This window comes from Gracilinanus agilis, chromosome 2, assembly GCF_016433145.1.
Source record: "Gracilinanus agilis isolate LMUSP501 chromosome 2, AgileGrace, whole genome shotgun sequence".
Classification (NCBI taxonomy): Eukaryota; Metazoa; Chordata; class Mammalia; order Didelphimorphia; family Didelphidae; genus Gracilinanus; species Gracilinanus agilis.
In genome coordinates this window covers 401,584,219-401,604,793 of record NC_058131.1, presented here as the reverse complement: position 1 = coordinate 401,604,793, position 20,575 = coordinate 401,584,219, and the positions used below count along the sequence as shown (strand labels likewise).

General features: G+C 38.1%; 1 protein-coding gene across 1 annotated transcript in view; it reads right to left on the bottom strand.

The window, feature by feature from the left end:
• The window catches only part of DIAPH1 (diaphanous related formin 1), a 71,111-nt gene extending 52,787 nt beyond the window's left edge, over window positions 1–18,324 (bottom strand). Inside the window, exons 1-11 of the mRNA XM_044664524.1 lie at window positions 18,299–18,324; window positions 16,921–17,076; window positions 13,238–13,339; window positions 11,980–12,110; window positions 11,790–11,876; window positions 6,828–6,891; window positions 5,627–5,766; window positions 4,922–5,030; window positions 3,036–3,146; window positions 2,748–2,866; window positions 1,729–1,845 (exon numbers count right to left, since the gene is read on the bottom strand). Coding sequence (XP_044520459.1) covers window positions 1,729–1,845; window positions 2,748–2,866; window positions 3,036–3,146; window positions 4,922–5,030; window positions 5,627–5,766; window positions 6,828–6,891; window positions 11,790–11,876; window positions 11,980–12,110; window positions 13,238–13,339; window positions 16,921–17,076; window positions 18,299–18,310 — 1,148 coding nt within the window. The 5' untranslated portion in view covers window positions 18,311–18,324. The remainder of the gene's footprint in view (window positions 1–1,728; window positions 1,846–2,747; window positions 2,867–3,035; window positions 3,147–4,921; window positions 5,031–5,626; window positions 5,767–6,827; window positions 6,892–11,789; window positions 11,877–11,979; window positions 12,111–13,237; window positions 13,340–16,920; window positions 17,077–18,298) is intronic.
• Between the last annotated feature and the right edge of the window lie 2,251 nt (window positions 18,325–20,575).

Below are 20,575 nucleotides of genomic sequence, written 5' to 3'. Positions count from 1 at the left end.
TAAATTAAAAAGGTTTTGTACAAACAAAACCAATACAACCAAAATTAGAAGGGAAGTAACAAATTGGGAAAAAATCTTTATAACAAAAACCTCTGACAAAGGTCTAATTACTCAAATTTATAAGGAGTTAAATCAATTGTACAAAAAATCAAGCCATTCCCCAATTGATAAATGGGCAAAAGATATGAATAGGCAATTTTCAGATAAAGAAATCAAAACTATCAATAAGCACATGAAAAAGTGTTCTAAATCTCTTATAATCAGAGAAATGCAAATCAAAAACATCTCTGAGATACCACCTCACACCTAGCAGATTGGCTAAAATGACAGCAAAGGAAAGTAATAAATGTTGGAGGGGATGTGGCAAAATTGGAACATTAATGCACTGCTGATGGAGTTGTGAATTGATTCAACCATTCTGGATGGCAATTTGGAACTATGCCCAAAGGGCATTAAAAGACCACTTGCCCTTTGATCCAGCCATACCACTGCTGGGTTTATACACCAAAGAGATAATAAGGAAAAATATTTGTACAAAAATATTTATAGCCACACTCTTTGTGGTGGCAAAAAATTGGAAAATGAGGGGATGCCCTTCGATTGGGGAGGGGCTGAACAAATTGTGGTATCTGTTGGTGATGGAATACTATTGTGCTAAAAGGAATAATGAACTGGATGAATTCCATGTGAACTGGAAAGACCTCCAGGAATTGATGTAGAGTGAAAGGAGCAGAACCAGGAGAACCTTAAACACAGAGACAGATACACTGTAGCACAATCAAATATAACAGACTTCTCTACTAGCAGCAATGCAATAATCCAGGACAATTCTGAGGGATTTATGAGACAGAATGCTATCCACATCCAGAGGAAGAACTGTGGGAGCAGAAACACAGAAGAAAAACAACTGCTTGATCACATGGTTTGATGGGGCTATGATTGGGGATGTAGACTCTAAATAAACACCCTAGTACAAATACTAATAATAAGGAAATAGGTCTTGATCAATGAGACATGTAAAACCTAGTGGAATTGCTCATTGGCTATGGGAGGGGTGTGGGAGGAGGGGAGGGAAAGAACATGATTCATGTAATTATGGAAAAATATCCTAAAACAAACAAATAGATAAATAAATGAACTTTAAAAACAAAGAATTCTGTCTTTTCTTCCTGATAGGAAAATAGTACTACCACCTGCCAACTATTCTTTTTGGACAGGTACAGCTCCCTTATTTTCTTTGTTTTTTAATTTGTTTTTATTTTTTTTATTTTTTTTAAACCCTTAATTTCTGTGTATTAGTTCCTTGGTGGAAGAGTGGTAAGGGTGGGCAATGAGGGTCAAGTGACTTGCCCAGGGTCACACAGCTAGGAAGTGTCTGAGGCCGGATTTGAACCTAGGACCTCCCATCTCTAGGCCTGGCTCTCAATCCACTGAGCTACCCAGCTGCCCCAGCTCCCTTATTTTAAATAGAGATTACTTTAAACATAATCTGAAAATGTCCCCACTCCAAAAGAGATTACACTGTTTGTATCTTTAAGTTTAAGCCTATCAGAGGTAGCTTTCAGTCTAATTAAAGGGAAACTGCTTAGACACTAATGGCTTAAACTTTAGTCATTAGTCTTCTTTACTCCATCTACTGTATCTTGTAATCTAAAAGTTTGGTTTTTTTCCTTAATTTAACACCAAAGTTGCCTCTGGCTTTGCGAGGCACCATGCCCCCTGACCTACCTGGCCTCATAGTCATTTCGGACCAGTAGCAGGTGCTGCAGGATGGACAGGAACAGCGGCTCAGCCTTTGAATCCTTGACTGTGTTCAAGAGGATCTGGAAAACTTCACTGAAATCAGTGGAAAAGGGGGAAGGGCTAAGGAAAGTATGATTTTAAAAATGAGGTTAGTCAGATTCCTAACACTTACTTGTAGGAATTCTATGAAACTGGTAAGCTGCCAATCAGGTCGACCTTAAGGATCTGGTCTCCTAAAAAACAAATTCTGTTGCTAGTATATGGAATTAAGTCCCCTTAATTCAAGAGATCACTGTGCAAATGGTTATGTTGTCAAATTCTTCAGATCCAGAGGATTAAGTAGGAAAGAGAACATATAAAGTAACTACAAAAGTAGCCGCACCAAATCTTAACATGTAACCAAATTTTTGCCAATGACTTTTTTTTTAAACCCTTACCTTCTGCCTTGGAACCAATAAAGAGTGGTAAGGGTTAGGCAATGGAGGTTAAGTGACTTGCCCAAGGTCATACAGCTGGGAAGTATCTGAGGTCAGATTTGAACCTAGGACCTCCTGTCTCTAGGCCTGGCTCTCAATCCACTGAGCTACCCAGCTGCCCCCCTGCCAGTGACTCTTAATCTTCATCTAAGAAATACAGACAAAGGAGTCAGAGGTTAGAGATCTCCTTAAGAGGTCACACTTTGGTCATATCTCTTGATCTATGTTTTCCTGCAATTAAATTCAAATCTCATAGTATACCCAAAAAGCAAATATTAACCTTTCTAGCCCCCTCTGTAGTAAAAGACTCTCTGATGTCCTTGTCTGAGTTTTCTCTAACCCAAAGAAGCCTGAGAATAGTGTTAAAAATGTCCACAAGTCTCTTGCTGGGTCAACTATAAGGACATGGGCCTTAATTCCTTAAGCAGTGAAATCTCAGGACATAAGTATTTCACCTAAAGTTCAACTGCTACAACTGAATTTAATACAGGCACCACATATTGGAGAAACTATATAGTAGAAGGATATTCCATTTCCATTCGTATGTCTTCCAATCTTCCCTTCAGATCATAGGAATCCTCTTCCCCTTGTTCATCAAACACAGCCAGCTGTACTTTCATATCTTCATTCTCCATTAACCGCAGGTCCTATCAATAGGCAAATATGGGCATCAAAGAACTTAGAAGTATTCATTATGTCTTGGTTGTTTTTCAAAATTGTTTTAAAACGACAACCTCTGGGAAAGATAAGAGATACTAGGGCAGAGAAAAAAGGAAAACCGAAGTCATATTGTAATTCTGAGTGACTTGTCCTCACCTTAAGTACTTGTTGCAGACCTGAGCGCATCAGCTCACTTCGGATGTGAACTCTGAAATCAAGTTCTTCTGCAGGTGTGATGAGGGCATTGATCAACTGTAGACATCCCACCTAAGATAGAAAGATAAGACAGCTGGGTCAGTATTAACTTCTAAGAGGAAACTAAGGAAGGTTCCTTTTCCATTAAACTTGCTTTTAGAGGAAAATACATATCCTCTGCAGCTAACATAGATGCTATAAGAAGAATTAAAGGCATGTTGTTCAATCATCTCAGCTGTGTCTGATTCTTTGTGACCTCATTTGGGATTTCTTCTGTAGCAATACTGGAGCAGTTTGTCATTTCCTTCTCCAACTCATTTTATAAATGAGGAAACTGAGACAAACAGGGTTAAGTAACTTGCCCAGGATCACAGTTAGTAAGGGCTAAGACCTTTGAACTCACTGTACCACCTAGCTGCCCCAGTAAAGTCATTAGGTCCAATCTAATCATTAGACTGAATAGATCAGAGTTCTTAACAAAATTTGTGGCCTAATGAAACACTAAATTGGGCAAATGTCTCATTATAAGATAGACAGCAATTTCCCAGCCAAAGTTGAATCAAGGCTGGGTCACTGGTGGGTATTTGATGCAAAGCAGCTTTCTGGACTTTTTTTTTAAGCTGAGACCCATGATTTCATTAGCATAGATGGCTCCTCAATAAAGAAACTTCCTCTACCAAAGTTGATCAGTAATTCATCTGTAACTTAGTCTTAAAAGAGCTATGTTGAGGGAAAAGAAAGACTTGCAAGTTATACTGCTAGTTTGTGTCAGAGCTTGAATTTGTATTCTGATCAGCCTAATTCTAATCCCTTTTGTCAAACTCTCAATCCAAAATGTAACAAACTAAAATTCCTATCTACAGTATCACTGTCAAATTTATCTAATCTCTGCTTGAAGACCAAGTATCTCCTGTAGTAGTGTGCTCTCCTTCTGGCCAACTCTAATTATTTAGAGAATGTTTCCCTACATCATCTAAATCTGCCTCTATGAAACTTCTACTCAATCACTCCTACCAGGACCAAGCAAAATAAGTCTTTTTTCCCATAATAGTCCTTCAGGGGGCAGCTGGGTAGCTCAGTGGATTGAGAGACAGGCCTAGAGACGGGAGGTCCTAGGTTCAAATCTGGCCTCAGACACTTCCCAGCTGTGTGACCCTGGGCAAGTCATTTGACCCCCATTGCCCATCCTTACCACTATTCCACATAGGAGCCAATACACAGAAGTTAAGAGTTTAAAAAAAAAAATAATAGTCCTTCAAATGTATGAAAACTATAATAATGACCCCTGTAAGGCTTCTGTTTTATAGGTTAAATATCCTCAATTTCTATAATCATTTTTTATAGGGAATGATTTCCAGTCTTGGATGACCTTATTCTAGATATGCTCCAGCTTACCTACATTCTTCATAAAATGGGGCACCCAAGAAAGTCTCCTTTCTTGGGAAAGAAGCCCCTTATTTATTCTTTGTTATTGTTCAGTCATTTCAGAAGTGTCTAACTCTTCTTAAACTCATTTGGAATTTTCTTAGCAAGGATCCTGGAGTGGTTTGCCATTTCCTTCTCCAGTTCATTTTATAGATGATGAAACTGATGCAAATGGTATTAAGTGACTTCTCCAGGTCACACAGCTAAAACAATAAATGTCTGAGGTCCAATTTAAATTCAGGAAGATGGGTCTCCAGGCCCAGCACTCCATCTACTGTGCTACCTAGCTGCCCCTATTTACCCATTAGCTTGAGGTATACAAAAAAAGATACTCCATTTATTCTAGCGTGAAACTGGAATATCCAAAAAATATTGTCCCCCTCCATCTCTCTTCCCAGGTGTGTTGCTTTCAGATTATATACCTTGAGGGCAATGGATGTTCCACTCTTTAATCCCTCCAAAAGAGGCTGGAAGCGGTCTACTTCATCCATCTCTGCTCGTTCTGTCATAGCCTCCAGAACTCGCTCATTCCTGCATTGGGGGTAGTGGTTGGAAGGTAGGAAAAAAAGGATGGGGAGAATGAAGATAGATTATTTAAGGTCCGACCCCAGAGTCAATAAAAATACTAACAATAAAAAGAGAAAAGAGAGGGTATGATGATTCTAGCACAACTTTATAAGATAGATCTTTTTGGAAATATAAGAAAATTCCCACACCACTGATTCCATCCCTCAGAGGCTTTAAATGTGGATAGAGGTCAAAAGGATATGCTCTATTAGTCCTCCTAATACAAGATTTCTTCTAAAGACAACCATTCCACTTAGGAATCTTATACTGGCAATGAGATTCACCAGATTCCATATACTACAGTCCATCCAAGCAACAGTTCAAGTGGCACATTCCCCTGCAGTCAAATAAACCATCCTTCCAGCATAAATACTTTCAGGGATTGAAAAGGAAGGGAAAGGGACAACTAGGTGGCTCAGAGCATCAGACCTGGAGTTAAGAGGACCTGGAACAAAATCTGGCCTCAGACAGTTCCTAGTGTTACTAAGACAGAAAGTAAGGGTTTAAAATAAAAAGAAGGGAAAAGAAATGAGAAAGGAAGAAAATTCCAATTTGCATACATATCCTCAGGCTGTGGTAAAATGCAGAGAGCAGACAGTAGTTTGGCTGCATCGATCATCATATTGGGGACTGCAGGGTCCATGGCTCTGACCAGTAGCAGGATTCCTTCATCTGTTTCCAACATTGTCTTGATCCCAAACTGGCAAGGGAAGAACAAAAAAGAAGGATGTAAAGATTTTAGATCCAAACAAGACAATGCGAAGGGACTGAACCAAACCCATGTATCTTTTTTAGCAGAATTTCAGACCACAAGACAAGCAAAATCTTTTCCTACTGAGGTACAAAACCCCCAAATCTCAAGGATTGAGATAAACTACTCAAAAATGCAAATAAACATGCAATGGATTAAGGAGAAGGAGAACTAATCTGAGATAGTTATCTTTTTTTTGTTATGAGTCAAAGCAGAAAGAGAAAGGGGATTCTAAAAACTAACATACCTGAGAAGTATTAGACTGTACTAGAATGAGAGGGGAGTAACTAAGTGGCACAGTTACCAATGGACCCTGGGTCAAGAAGACCTGAATTCAAATCCATCCTCAGCTATTTCCTAACTATGTGATCTTGGGCAAGTTGCTTAACCTCCATTTGCCTCAGTTTTCTCAACTATAAAATGGGGATCATAATAACATCTACCTCCCAGGGTTTTTGTGAAGATCAAATAAGATAATATTTGCAAAACCCTGAGCAAAATGCCTGGCATATGGTTTTGGGTTTTTTAAAACCTTTACCTTCTGCCTTAGAATTGATACTGTGTATCTGTTCCAAGACAAAAGATTGGTAAAGGATAGGCAATGGGGGTTAAGTAACTTTTCCAGGGTCACATAGCTTGGAAATCTCTGAGATTCTATTTGAATCCAGGAATTCCTGTCTTTAGGACTGGCATTCTATCTACTTAGCTGCCCCCATGTCTGGCATATAGTAAGCTATTATTATTACTAGGTAAGAAGAAAAGTCAAGCATTTGAAAAGAATGTGTGCAGGTTAGGAAACTAGCAGGATAAAAATCAAGGGAAGAAGTGAACTGAGCTGGGAAGAATTAATAAAGGATGGATAGATGCCACCAAGAAATAGGTATTAACCAGGATAATGAAAAGTTGTTTGATCTCATGCTCTTGCCTGCCTCTTTGGAGTTTCCAAGTAGAGAGAAAACTGGGTGGCAATGTGGGAGAGGTAGAAGGAAGGAGAAGGGAAAAGATCTCACCTTGTTGTTCATAAAAGCTTTCAAGCAGCGTATGATCTCATGCTTATTACGGCTGTCATAGCTTCTGTGCAGAAAAGAAGCAATCAGTGAAATGCCTTTAATACTACATTCCCTCCCAACACCCAAAAAAGAGGCTCCTAAACTAGTTCCTAGGACTCAGCCCTAAAATCCTAAAGGCAAAAAAAAGGGAGCAGAGCCATTCACTTGAACGAATACTTAAGTGCCTGCTAGGGGAGTAACTAAAAAGATCAAGATGAGGTAGACCCAAACCTCTGGGAGCTTCCATTTTACAAAAGCAAATGAAACAGAATATGTACATAAGCAAAGACAAAATCAAATGAGGAGGGAAACAGCTCCTATAAGCAAGGGGTTAATAAAGAAACATTTCCTACAATAATTAGCCCCTGAGCTAAACCTTAAAAAGGAAGCTGAGGATTTTAAGCTAGGAGAAATAGAGGTGAGGAAGGATGCATTCCACACAGGGAGAAAAAGAATGAAGACAGGAGATGGGATACCAAGTGTAAGGAACAATAAACAGGACAATTTGGCTGGATTCTAGAGAGTATGAATGGAAAGTTATGGTGGAATCTCATTGTAAGAAGTTTATATATTAGGGGGAAGAGTTTGTATTTTAGCCTAGAGTTATTATAAAACCAACGGACACTTGAGGAAAAAGTGACATGGTTAGATAAATGTTTTAGAATAACTATTTTGGTACTTGTTGAAGAGATTCATAACTTTCCACACTAGTTGGGCCTCTCTTTAGTTTAAAAGCTAAGAATTTAATGGGAGTGGGGCCACAAACCTTCCCACTAATCCACCAATCATCCAGTCAATACTGTGTAGAGGTTCCAAGGCAAAAAAGCAGTAAGAGCTATGCAATGGGGGTTAAATGACTTGCCCAGATCACAAAGCTAGCAAGTGCCTTAGGTCACATTTGAACCCAAGACCTCCTTTCTCTAAGCCTGGCTCTCAATCCACTGGGCAACTTAGCTGCCCTTTATCAATTCTCTTTATTACTCTCTACAATCCTATTCCAGTGCCTCAAAGTGATATGGATTACAAGTTTTGGCTGATTCAACCAATCTGGAAAGGCTTTAAATACTGATCCAATGATACACTACATGTATCCATCATCTCAAGTGTGATGAATTTTTTGGTCAATTCAATTCAGCCTGTTTATTAAGTTTGTTTTTTTTTTTTTTAAACCCTTAACTTCTGTGTATTGACTTATAGGTGGAAGAGTGGTAAGGGTAGGCAATGGGGGTCAAGTGACTTGCCCAGGGTCACACAGCTGGGAAGTGTCCGAGGCCGGATTTGAACCTAGGACCTCCTGTCTCTAGGCCTGACTCTCAATCCACTGAGCCACCCAGCTGCCCCCTGTTTATTAAGTTTTTTTGTTTTTTTTTTAATTTTTTTTTTTTTTAATTTTAAACCCTTTAACTTCTGTGTATTGACTTATAGGTGGAAGATTGGTAAGGGTGGGCAATGGGGGTCAAGTGACTTGCCCAGGGTCACACAGCTGGGAAGTGTCTGAGGCCGGATTTGAACCTAGGACCTCCTGTCTCCAGGCCTGGCTCTCAATCCACTGAGCTACCCAGCTGCCCCCTGTTTATTAAGTTTTAAAAGGGCTGGTGGCTACATCAGGGGAAGAAGTATTCTTATCAATGAAATTTCAGATTCCCCAAGCAACTGTCCATCAAAGTATTAATTATCATTTTTAAAAATGCTTCATATATATTAATCTCATTCCATTATATTCAATTAAAATTCAAAAAGCACTTATTGAGAAACTGCCATAGGACAGGTACTATATTAGGTGCTGGGATATTAAGACAAAAACAAAACAGCCCCTACCCGTAATGAACTTATGTTCAACTCAGAAAAACAGGCATACACATAAGTATATATAAAATATATAGAGAGAAAATACAAATGGAGGAGAGAGCCCTAAAAAGTAGGGAGGAAGCTTCTATAAGAGGTGGCATCTGAACTATGTTCTGAAGGAAGAGGGAGATTCTTAGGTTTGACAGTGAGGAGGGAGACCACTGTAGGCACTGGGAACAGCCTAGGCAAAGGCATGGTAAAGGAGAAGGTATGTCCTCTCAAGGGACAGCTAGTAGGTCAGTTTGGTTGAACATAGTGTTTAAGAGAAAGTCATATACAATTATTCTGGAAAAAGAGGCTAAGTTCAGACTGTGAAGGATATTAAATATCAGACTAGAGAGGTAGAATTTTATCCTGGAAGCAAGAGAAATACACTGAAGCCTTTTGAATAAGGGCATGAGATAGTCACAATTATCTTTAGAAATGTTAGACTGGCAGGAGAACAGATTAGGCAGGGAAAAGACTTGAGGAAGAAGAACAATTAGGAGGCTTTTTAAAAAATCAATGTGAGAGCAGTATGACCCTGGACAAGTCACTTAATCCCAATAGCTTCATCCTTGCCACTCTTCTATCTTAGAGTCAATACTAAAACAGAAGATAAGGATTTTTTGAAAAAAAAAAAAAAAAAATCAAGGTGAGAAGTGAAAAGGGCCTGAATTAGGATGCTAACTGTGAGAGTGGAGGGAGGGAATGGAATAAGAGAAGCTATGGAGGTAGAAATGATCGATTTAGCAACTGACTAAATATTGAGTATAAAGAGTTGAGAATCAACTCTGAGGTTATGAATCTAGGTGACTACAAGGGTGGTGAGTACAGTAGACAGAAATAGGGAATTAAGAAAAGGGGTGCATTTTGGGACACAAATGCATTCTGTTTTGGATATACTGATTTTGAAAGGCATGTAAACATTCAGGTGGAGATGTCCAGCCGCAGTTATTTGTGAAGAGTTGGAGCTCAGGATAGAGAGAGGGGCTGGGCACATGGATTTCAGGGTCATATGCATAGACAATATATAATGTTAAGAAGTGAATGAAGGGAATCAAGAGTAGAAATGGGCTTCAGAGATGGAGTGGGAAAGAGGACAACCATTCTAATTCAGGTCCTCATCATCCCTCACTGAGGTTATTGAATTTAGCTTTCTAATTGGTTTCTCAGTCTCAAATCTCCCTAATCATTCTCAACACAAATATAAAACTGTTATTTCTAAAGCACAGGTCTAATTATGTCACTTCTCTGCTTAACAAACTCCAATATCTCCCTGTTATCTAAGATAAAATACAAATTATTCTGTTTGGCATTTAAAGCCCTTTGCCATCTTGTTCTTGCTTTCCTTGACAGGCTGATTACTCTACTTACAAATTATGCTCCTTCCAGACTTGCCTACTTGTTGTTTCTTATACATGACATTCCATCTGCCTTTGTGCCTTTTCCTGGCTTCTCTACCATGCCTGAAATGCTTTCCCTCCTCAACCCCAACATTTGGCACCCAAAGCTCCTATCAAGGTTCAGCTCATGTGCTACTTGAGACCTTTCATGACTTCTCCAGTTGAGGCAGCTAGGTGTCTCAGTAGATTGAGAATGGGATTTGAAGTCAGGAACAGGCTTCCTACTAGCTGTGTAATGCTGAACAAGTCAATTAATCTCTGTCTGCCTCTTCTATAAAATGGGGTTAATACTAGCACCTAACTTATAGGGTTGTGGTGAGGAAATAATGAGATCTTTGTAAAGTGTATAATAAGCCTTAAAAAGTAGGTAGCCTAGTAGATGGGGCACCAGGCCTAGACTTGAGAGGGTCTGAGTTCAAATCTAGCCTCAGATACTTCCTAGCTGTGTGACCCTGGGCAAATTACTTAATTCCAACTGCCTAGCCCTTGTCACTCTTCTGTATAAGATGTGATACTAAAATAGAAGGTAAGGGCTTAAAAACAAAAACAAAACCTGAGAGCACTACATAAATGCTAGCCTTTTATTTTTAGCGTCCCCAAGCAAAATCACTTTGTATTTACTTGGTATTTATCCTGAATTCACTTATCTGGGAACATGTTATACTCCCCAGTAGAATGTAAGCTTCTTGAGGGTAAGGATTATTTCACTTTTGTATTTGTATCTCCATTACCTAGCAAACATTCTGGTATATGGTTGATGCTTAATAAATGTTTGTTGACTGATTGATGAAGAGTGTTCAGGGCAGAGTTCCAGAACATATCCATGCAAAGGAGATGGGATACAGATAATGATTCAGCGAAAGAAAGACAAAAAATAATGGTCAGAAAGATGGAAGTTCCAGAAGGTTATAGTATCATGAATACCAAATGAGAAGAGAGCTCCTAGGAGGCAAAGATCAAAAGTGTCAAAACCTACAGCAAGAAGGAAAATGACTGAGAAAAAAGTCACCAGGTTTAGCAATTAGGAAATCACTGATAACTTTAGATAACTTTAGAGAATAGTTTCAGTAGAATGGTGAGATTCTAAACCAGACTGCAAAGGCCTGAGAAATGAATGGGAAACAAGGAAATGAAAATGGTGAGTATAAATAGCTAGAAACTCAGACCTGGAATGCCACATCCAAAAGTCTGTCATATTGGGTAGTTTAGGTCATTTCTAGATCATCCCATTCTTAAAGGGAAACGAGAAGGCCGAGGTAGTCTACTTGGCTGAGGCTTTAAGATGAGCCTAAATTGGTCCTAGGTACTTCTCCTGATGGCCATGCCCAACTCAGCCTTCAAGCTTGTACCAAAATTAACCCATATATATAGCCAGGTCTAGAACTCAGCCTTCTTAGAAAGATATCCAGATCAAAAGTAACCCTGGATGAGGCAGATTTTACTAGACAGTTCTGAATTAAACCAGACTTCAGTTTTAGTTTGGAGGATAATCTGGCTTACAAAGGGATAGAGAGACGTTTGAGGAAGATGGAGCATTTACCTTTAACCATTTAAGAAAAGAAAAACCATCCTTAGCTAAGAGTAAGTTTCTAATCCATTATATCTCATGTAAAAAAAAACTATCACAAAATAAGTGGGCTTGCCTATTTTGTACTTTCTTCTTCCCAGAAGATAGTGAAATTCAGCTTACCCAACAGATTCCTCTCTCTCATCATGGAGTCGTTTAAGTATGTCCAGCAAGGATGAGAGGCCTTCAGCTCCAAAGGTCTGTACCCAGCTGTAAGAAAAACAGAGAATCAATGTAACATCAAATCAAATGAACAATTTAGATATCCTCAAGCTTCTAAAATAGCTTCCCCCAACTGAGGCTGGCCTCTTACCTGACAGGGTTATTGTTGAGTGACACACGAAGGGACTCTAAGCAGCTAAGTAGATGCATATCCTTTAGGCCTGAACGAAGCTCTTGGATGTACATCATGGCAGACCTGGAGCTCTCCTTCTGACTCATTCCCTGGAAAGAAACCAGGTAGGGACAATTGATCTGAGAATCAAATTCAGCTAAAGAACATTTTTTAGGACACCAGAATCCCATTGCTCAGATAGACCACTGAGCCACTTGGTCTTCAATCAGTGGGATATGAGCAGCAGACTAGACAAAAACGACAAAGAATCTTTCCCCCTACACTTCATTAAGAAGATTCATTAGGTATTTAGGGGTGTACATTATGACAAAATTAGGATAAAACAGACAAATATTAATAATTCTGGAGAATAATTTGGAACTCTATTCAAAAGACTTACTGTCCCAGCAATACTATTTTTTGTATCCCAAAGAAATCAAAGAAAAAGACAAAGGGCCTATATGTTCAAAAATATTTATAACAGCTCTTTTTGTGCTGGCAAAGAACTGAAAGTTGAGGGAATGCCTCATCAACTGGAAAATGACTAAACAAGTTGAGGTATATGATTCTGATGGAATATTATTGTGCTATAAGAAATGATGAGGGGGGCAGCTGGGTAGTTCAGTGGATTGAGAACCAGGGCTAGAGATGGGAAGTCCTAGGTTCAAATCTGATCTCACACACTTCCCAGCTATGTGACCCTGGGCAAGTCACTTGACCCCCATTGCCTACCCTTACCACTCTTCTGCCTTGGAGCCAATACACAGACTCCAAGACGGAAGGTAAGGGTTTAAAAAAAAAAAAAAAAGAAAAGAAATGATGAGGGGAGTGGTTTGAGAAAAACTTGGGAATTGTGCAAAACCAGGGAAACACTGTACATAGTAACCACAATATTGTAAGAATGTGAAAAACTTAGCTACTTTGAATAATAAAATTATCCAGGATAATTCCAAAGGATGCATGAAAAAACACTATCTACTTCCTGAGAGAGAACTAATGAACTGACTGCATAATGAAGCATAATTTCCTTTTATTTTTCTTGTTTTCTTTTCGTATGTTTTTTTGCAACATGGAAATATGTTCTGCATGATTTCACATGTATAATTGCTATCATATTACTTGCCTTCTCAGTGGGTAGGGGAGGGACTAGAAGGAGGAAGAGAATTTGGAACTCAAAATTTAAAAAGAATGAATGTTAAAAATTAGTCATAAATGTGTTTTTTAAAAAAAGACTCACTGCCTTCGAGGTGTGCAAATACTGGGATACCATCTCTCTCTTGATGATGATGTCTTTCTCTCTCAAAGGTTGTTGTTTCTCCTCATTCAGGTTCATATCCAGCTGACAGGGTAAAAAAGTAGAAAATAAAATCAGCTCCAATGCTCACTGAATAAACTCATAATTCCTTTCCCTAGAGATTAAACCGCTTCACGTGGCATAGCTCTCTCACCAGGAAGGTAGATTTCAAATATGTTTATATCACACCATCTGCGAAATGTCATCCCTCAAGCAGCAGCTCATTTTGTAGCTCTAGATCTGAATGTTTACCTTCCCTAGATAACCTTATCCTAAACCAATTTTCCCTTCTTGGAGAGACGAGGTTAAAGGGCATGATGACAATATGAGGTACCAGTGGCTCCTACTGGAGAACAAATAAGTAGATTTCTATTCAGAGAGAAGTGTTTAAATAAGCTCACCATAAGGATATCATGTACTTCAGTGTAAGAAGTCTTTAGCAGTCACAATTACAAATAAAAAGCTTGTGTATTAGCTTAAGTGCACACTGATAAAGAAGAGCATGAATTCAGCATATGTCTATCATAGAAAGAACAAGGATAAAAAAATGTTAGTGGGATTCTCCTCAATCAGGAAGCAGGCTGTGTTCTGGATTTGGCTAACAGGAGTTCCATGTATCCCCAGCCCATATCTTGATAGTTATGAAGGCAAAGGAATTATCTTATTCAGCTTTAAACTTGAAAAGGCTAAAATTTGGCTCAAAACATTACATTTAGTAGTTACAAGTATATATTCTTATTACATAGGAAGAATTCTGATTACCTCAGCCAATATTATTTTTCTGTAAAATTCTATATTCTATGAAAATGAACTGCACTACAAATTTACTGCAACCACACAGTCTGCAAGTTTTCCATTCTGTTTAGAGCAAAGAAATATATTTCTAAGAAAGGAGCTGGTTCCCTTAGTAAAACATCAACCAAGTTTCTGAGCCCTTTCCCAGCCATGTTTTTGGTCTAGAAGAAAAACCCAAAGTGTCTTCAGTGACTATGGTCATAGTCTTCTATCTCCTGTGGACATAAGCCTACATTTAGCACTGTTATGAACTTAGGAAATCATCTTTTTTTTAAATAGCTAATATTTATATAACACTTTGAGCTTTGCAAAGCATGTAAAAGTGTTATAAAAATTCTTGGGGCAGTTAGTTAGCACAGTGGATAGAATGCCAGGCCTGGGATCAAAAAAGATCTCAATTCAAATCTGGCCTCCCTAGGCAAGTGACTTAATTCCAATTGCTTAGCCCTTACTACTCTTCTGCCTTAGAATTGATACGAAGACAGAAGGTAAAGGGTTTAAAAAGAAAATGTTATCTTTTTTGATCTTCACAAGAATCCTGTGAGGGAAATGCTATTATTCATCCCCATTATCAGATGATGAAACTGCTACTGTGCAAAGATTAAAGTGATATGCCTAATGTCACACAATTAGAAAATATATGAGGCAGGATTTTATCTCCAATCTCCCAGATTTTAAGTCCAATGTTCAACCTACTAGGTCAGCTAGCTGCCTCTAGGAAATAACTTCTGATACAGGTGAATCACAGAAATAAATGACTTCAACACAAAAAAACAACACATTAAGAGGAATCACTACAAAACTCTCTCTGTGCATTAACAATTAAGAAGAGCATGCGGGTAATCCCCATGTAAGTCAAAGATAGAAAAAGTTTCATACATACTATAATATTTATGTCAGCACTTTTTGGGAGTACCAAAGACCTGAAAACAAAATAAATGTCCATCAACTGGGAAACATTTAAACAAATTGTGGTACATGGCTGTAATGAAGTATTGCTTCACTGCAAGAAAAAAATGAGTATGAAGAATACAGAGAAGCACAGACACAACAGATATCTTGGCTACCTTTGCTCTCCTATTATCACTGCAATTCATGAGACCTCTTGATGGAGATCATACTTTCTGTCTCTTGATGGTCAAGTTGTCCCTACTTGGGAATCATTATTAAAGAAAATGTCAGTAATGATAGGAAATGAGAGCTCATAGCTCCATAATATTTTAAAGTTTACAATATTTTTGTCTCTTCAGGACCCATATGAACAAAATTTCTTATAGTCACATGTTTTGTTGTTGCAAAAAAATGGAAACTAAGGGAGTGCTCATCAATTGAGGAATGGCTGGGCAAACTGTGGCATATAAATGTGATAAGATATTATTGAATTTTTTTCCATGATGAAAGGATTCAAAGAAACCAGGGAATAGTTGTAAGAACTAAAGCAAAGGGAAATGAGCGGAATGAAGAACAACTCATACAGTGACTACAACACTGTAAAGAAAAAAGCTTTGAAAATTTTGTAATAACTCTTACTAATGCATTAACTAAGACCCTAAAAAGATAGAAGATTAAGTATATCATCCACCTCCTGACAGAGAGGAGACAGATTTGAAATAAAAAATGACATATATATTTTTTCAGTTGTGGACAATATGCAAATGTTTTACTTAACTAGACTCATTTTTCACTTTTTTTAGGAAGGGTTTTATTATCTTTAATTGGGGATAAAGAGAGATGATAATGATATAAAAAAAAAGAGAAAAGAGCCTCTTTGAAACTTCTTTTTAATGCACAAAAGAGAACTAAAGTTAGTTCAAACAGGACAGCCTTGAAAGTAACATGTTGAATTTATTATATGCTTTAAGAAAGCAATTTGAGGGTTAGCTCTAGATGGTTCAGAGGATTGAGAGTCAGGCCTAGAGACAAGAAGTCCTGGGTTCAATTCTAGCCTTAGACACTTTCTAGTTGTGTGACCCTGGGCAAGTCACTTAACCCCTGCTGCCTAGCCCTTACCACTCTTCTGCCTTGGAATCAATACACTTTATTGTCTTTTTTAAAGCCCTTACCTTCCATCCTAGAATCTATACTGTGTATTGTTTCCAAGGCAGAAGAGCAGTAAGGGTTAGGTTAAGGTCTTCTACCAACTTACAAAAGAATTTTCCAATTCCTCAAAAGATGTGATTGGTTTGCCCTCTTTCAGTTTATTTAATACAATTAACATTTATCAAGTCCTAATGTAGGCAGAATCCTACATCAGTCACTGGGACAGATATAAAGTTTGAGTTAGATAAGTTGTCTACCAGAACTTATAGTCTATTAAGCTATGTACTAAACACATTAGAAAAAACAGACTTTTTTTTTTTTTTTAACAGCTCTATTATATAAAACCTGTCAACTGTTACTGGTCCCAATCTGTAAAGCATGTCTAATGATTTTGGTACTCTTAGCAGATTTACTATTAACTGTGAGACTTTGAGCAAATTACATTTCCCTGTATCTCACTTTCTTGTTTATGCTTGTTTCATCCCCTCCCCCACAACAAATGCTCTCAGAGCCAAGTTCCACCTATCAGTAGGATCCAGAATACTTTCTCCCCATGTACCTGTAGTTGGTCAAACATTCAGAAACTGGCCAATAGTTTAGGTGGTATAAAACCTAACTCAATAGAAGTGAATAAATCCTTGCACATTCTAGTGTTCTAGTTCAGTTACCTCTAAGATTTTTGTAATGGAGCAGGAAAAGCTTACTGAGGAAGTACTGAATGGAAAGGGCCATCTCATGTCCAGTGAATGATTTTCAGGAATAAAGAGTATGTCCTAGGGTTATGAACTTACCAGCATCTGTTCAAAAAGGACCAACACTTGTTCATCAGAGACATCCTGAAGTGATTGTGCAGAAGGATCTTCGCCATAGGAGGCAGATGAATTCCTATGAGCAGAATTGGGCTTTTCCTTTTCTTTCTTCATCCTCATGCTGGTAAATCTCTCCAGCTAAGAAAGAAAAATAAAATTAGTACTGATTCAGATTTACCTCTGCACTAAAAATCATATTGTATAGTCAATCATCTAAGCCCTTATGTACCTGTGGCTCCTAAGGATCAGTAACAGGAGACCCAAACTCAGTTCCAGGACTTTTCTTGTGTGAAATGGCTCTAACCACTATCAGAGGTCTAAATGGCACACGAACTTCATCACCACACATTTTCCCCAATGTTAAGAGCATTATTGAGCCTTAAGGGCTCTTTAAAGTAAAGTTAATACTTTCCTTACCTTCTACCAAGTTCTCTAGCTTCAAAAGAAACTAAAACCAAACACTCTAACCTATCTGAACTATTGTTATCTATTATTTCCCTCAATCACCAGCAAGAGGGGTAACCAAACCTTTGTATAATTTCTCTGCCAAATCCAAAACTATACAGGATCACAGGACTTAACTAAAAGGACCAGGAGCATCAAATCACCCCAAAATTTGCTTGTCATTCAAATTCTTCTTAAATTCTGGTCATCCTAGGGTAAAATATCTAAGCAAACTCCAGGGAGAAAAGGATCATGTTATTTACTTAATTCTGGATAGCCCAAAGCACCTAGCAACAGTGCTATAGAAGTAGTTAAAATTCAATTGGGAGTTTTCAAATGAATATCAACCTTTTTTGCTGGTTGTTTGTCCTGCAAATAAGAGTATGGACTTCAACCTGAACTCCTTTTTTTGGATGTACATGCACTGTCTTCATTTATATTCCAGAGTTAACTGGAACCTTACCTTCAAGTATTCAAGGACCATTCCTAGCAGAGGAAAATTGTTATATGTTCACTAGCAAGCCCCAAGCACAACTGCCCCAACCAAAAGAACCTGCAACAGTTCTTTCTCATGCAACTGTTAATTACAAATATTTGCAACTATATTTGGAGGTTTAAAACTGTTTAAAGCCAATCTTAAATAAGCGGATAGTTCAGAGTTTAAAGATAGTATTTTAATCTTGGAAAGTGATGAACTTTCTGTGGCACCATATAAGCCAGAGATAAAGCACATGCAATTAAAGTTAAACATAGTAAAGAATAGAGAGAAGCCTGTGGATAAGCTTAAGAAAAGACAATGTCACATTTACATAGTACTAAGAAGCAAGTATACATAGAAACATGATCTAACAACTGGTAATCATCATAGAATAGGAAATCAACTATGAAAACTACATGCAGAATAAAATCACCTTACCTCATCTGCCATGAGCCGCTTCAAAGTCTATTAAACAGAAGAAAGGAGGGAAAAGAGGGAGACAGTTTAGTGAAATGTGAGAAAACACACTAAGCACAAGATGGGTTAAGAAAAGAAAAGAGAAAACAATGAAAAAGGTACCTATCCCCCTATCCCCAAGTGATTACAAAGAAGAAACTGCCAAACTATCCTCTAAGCAGGGTAAGAAAGAGCTGGAGTGGGAATGGGGAAAAGAAAATTTTAATTTACATATGCCTTTTTAATAAAGAAGCTAATGGGAATAGCTGGTCTACTTTTACAGATCCCCTTTGCTCTCATCAAACCCTAAATCCAACTCTTTTTCTTGTAGTAAGATGCAGCAATATAACAGATACCCCTTGATTCACTATTCTATCTGCAAAGCAGTATTACCCCTCTGAGAGAGGAAAGCCAGTCTTGTTAGGGATGAGATGTAACAAAGAAAAGCAGTAAAAATTTGTGCTGGCTATGACTGCCATACCACAAAAGGAAAGGTTCAGAAACCTCACTAATAAGCATTGCTACAAGATGCCTTTATGTTTCACTTCATTTTCCTGAATCAGTAAGAGATAAGTTTAAATTCTGCTCTGCAAGGAAATCCTAGGTTCTTAAGCAAAGTGACTTCCTTGGAAGTTAGTCACTGTATACCAGAGTAGAAAGATGAATTGTGGACCTGGGTTCAAAACCTGTTTCTGATGCTTCCTGCCTCTGTGACTTTGGTCAAGTCACAATTTCCCTGGATTTGAGTTTCCTCATCAGTAAAATGTGAAGATGAGATTAGATGACCTCTGAGGTCCCTTCCAACTCCAAATCTATAATCCCATTCTGAGGATCTAGTTCAATGTCCCTGGCTTCTGTGTGTGACTTCCCAACTGGGAAACACCATTTAAGAATTCTTCTAACAACAATTCCCTACTAGCAACCACAAAACCAAGGGGGTGCATATAAGTATTAGTACCAGCAGTGGCAAGAGTCTGAATAGCTCCAGCAGTCAATACTAGGTTATTTTTGATCTGAAAAGAATATGTTTTCAATATTCTGTCCTAGCACTCCACACCAAGAAAATACACTACCTAAATGTGACATATTCCATAGGTTGCCCTGATTGTGAGGATCCCTAATGTAGTAGTCAGTAGTCACAACCATAACTTACTGGAAAGGAACCTAGGAGCCCTGAACCATTCATTCATCTCTTTCATCTTCCATATACAATCTGTCACTAATTCTGCCATTTATTTCTTTGGCATGACTTTCAGATCCACCCTTTCTTTTCCATTCCCACTGCTACAACCTTTGTCCTATCTGGATCACTGATACAGTCTGTTAGCTGACTTTTCTGGGTTTTTTTTCACACTGTTATGAGTTGACTACTCCAGAAAGTCTATTTTCATTAGGTCACACCCTAACTCAAGTAGTTTGGCTTCCTTCTATTTAATTAGCACATCAAATCTAAATTCCTGTCTGACTTTCCTCTAGAACCTATCTTTATTCAACATCTAATTTTTTCCACTATTTTCCACTCTTCTCAATGTACATTTAAATACATCTCTCATGAAATTATCTAAACCCTACTTCTCAATCAAGGCCTAATTCAAGACCCTCCCTAATATGTTCTAAAACTACACTAGCTAACACTCAACTGTTTCTTCTCTCCTTACGCATAGTCAATAATAAAGTTTGACACTTCATTGTTCTCTAATCATTATATCTCTATAGGCTCAGCTTCCTCAACTGTAAAATTAAAAAGGCTGGATTAGAGAATCTAAGGTCCCTTGAAGTTCTAAAGTCTATGATTTTACATTGTACACAGAGACTGAAACACTGTGGTACCATCGAACATAATGGACTTCTCTACTAGCAGCAATGCAAGGATCCAGAGCAAGGCTGAAGGACTTATGAGAATAAAAACTAGCCACATTCAAAGGAAGAACTGTGGGAGGAGAAACACAGAAAAAAAAACAACTGCTTGAACACATGGGCTGATGGGGATATTATTGGGGATGTAGACACTAAATGATAACTCTAGTCCAACTAGGTAGGTAACTCTAGTCTAATAATATGGAATTAGGTCTTGATCAATGATACATGTAAAACCCGGTGGAATTGTCAGCTAAAAGGGGTTGGGGGGGGGGAGGGAAAGAACATGAAATATGTAACTATGGGGAAATATTCAAAATTTGAATTTAAAATTTAAAATAAATAAAGCCAGTGGAAATGTGTGTTGGCTAAGGAGGAGGAGATTGGGAGAGTGAAGGGGAA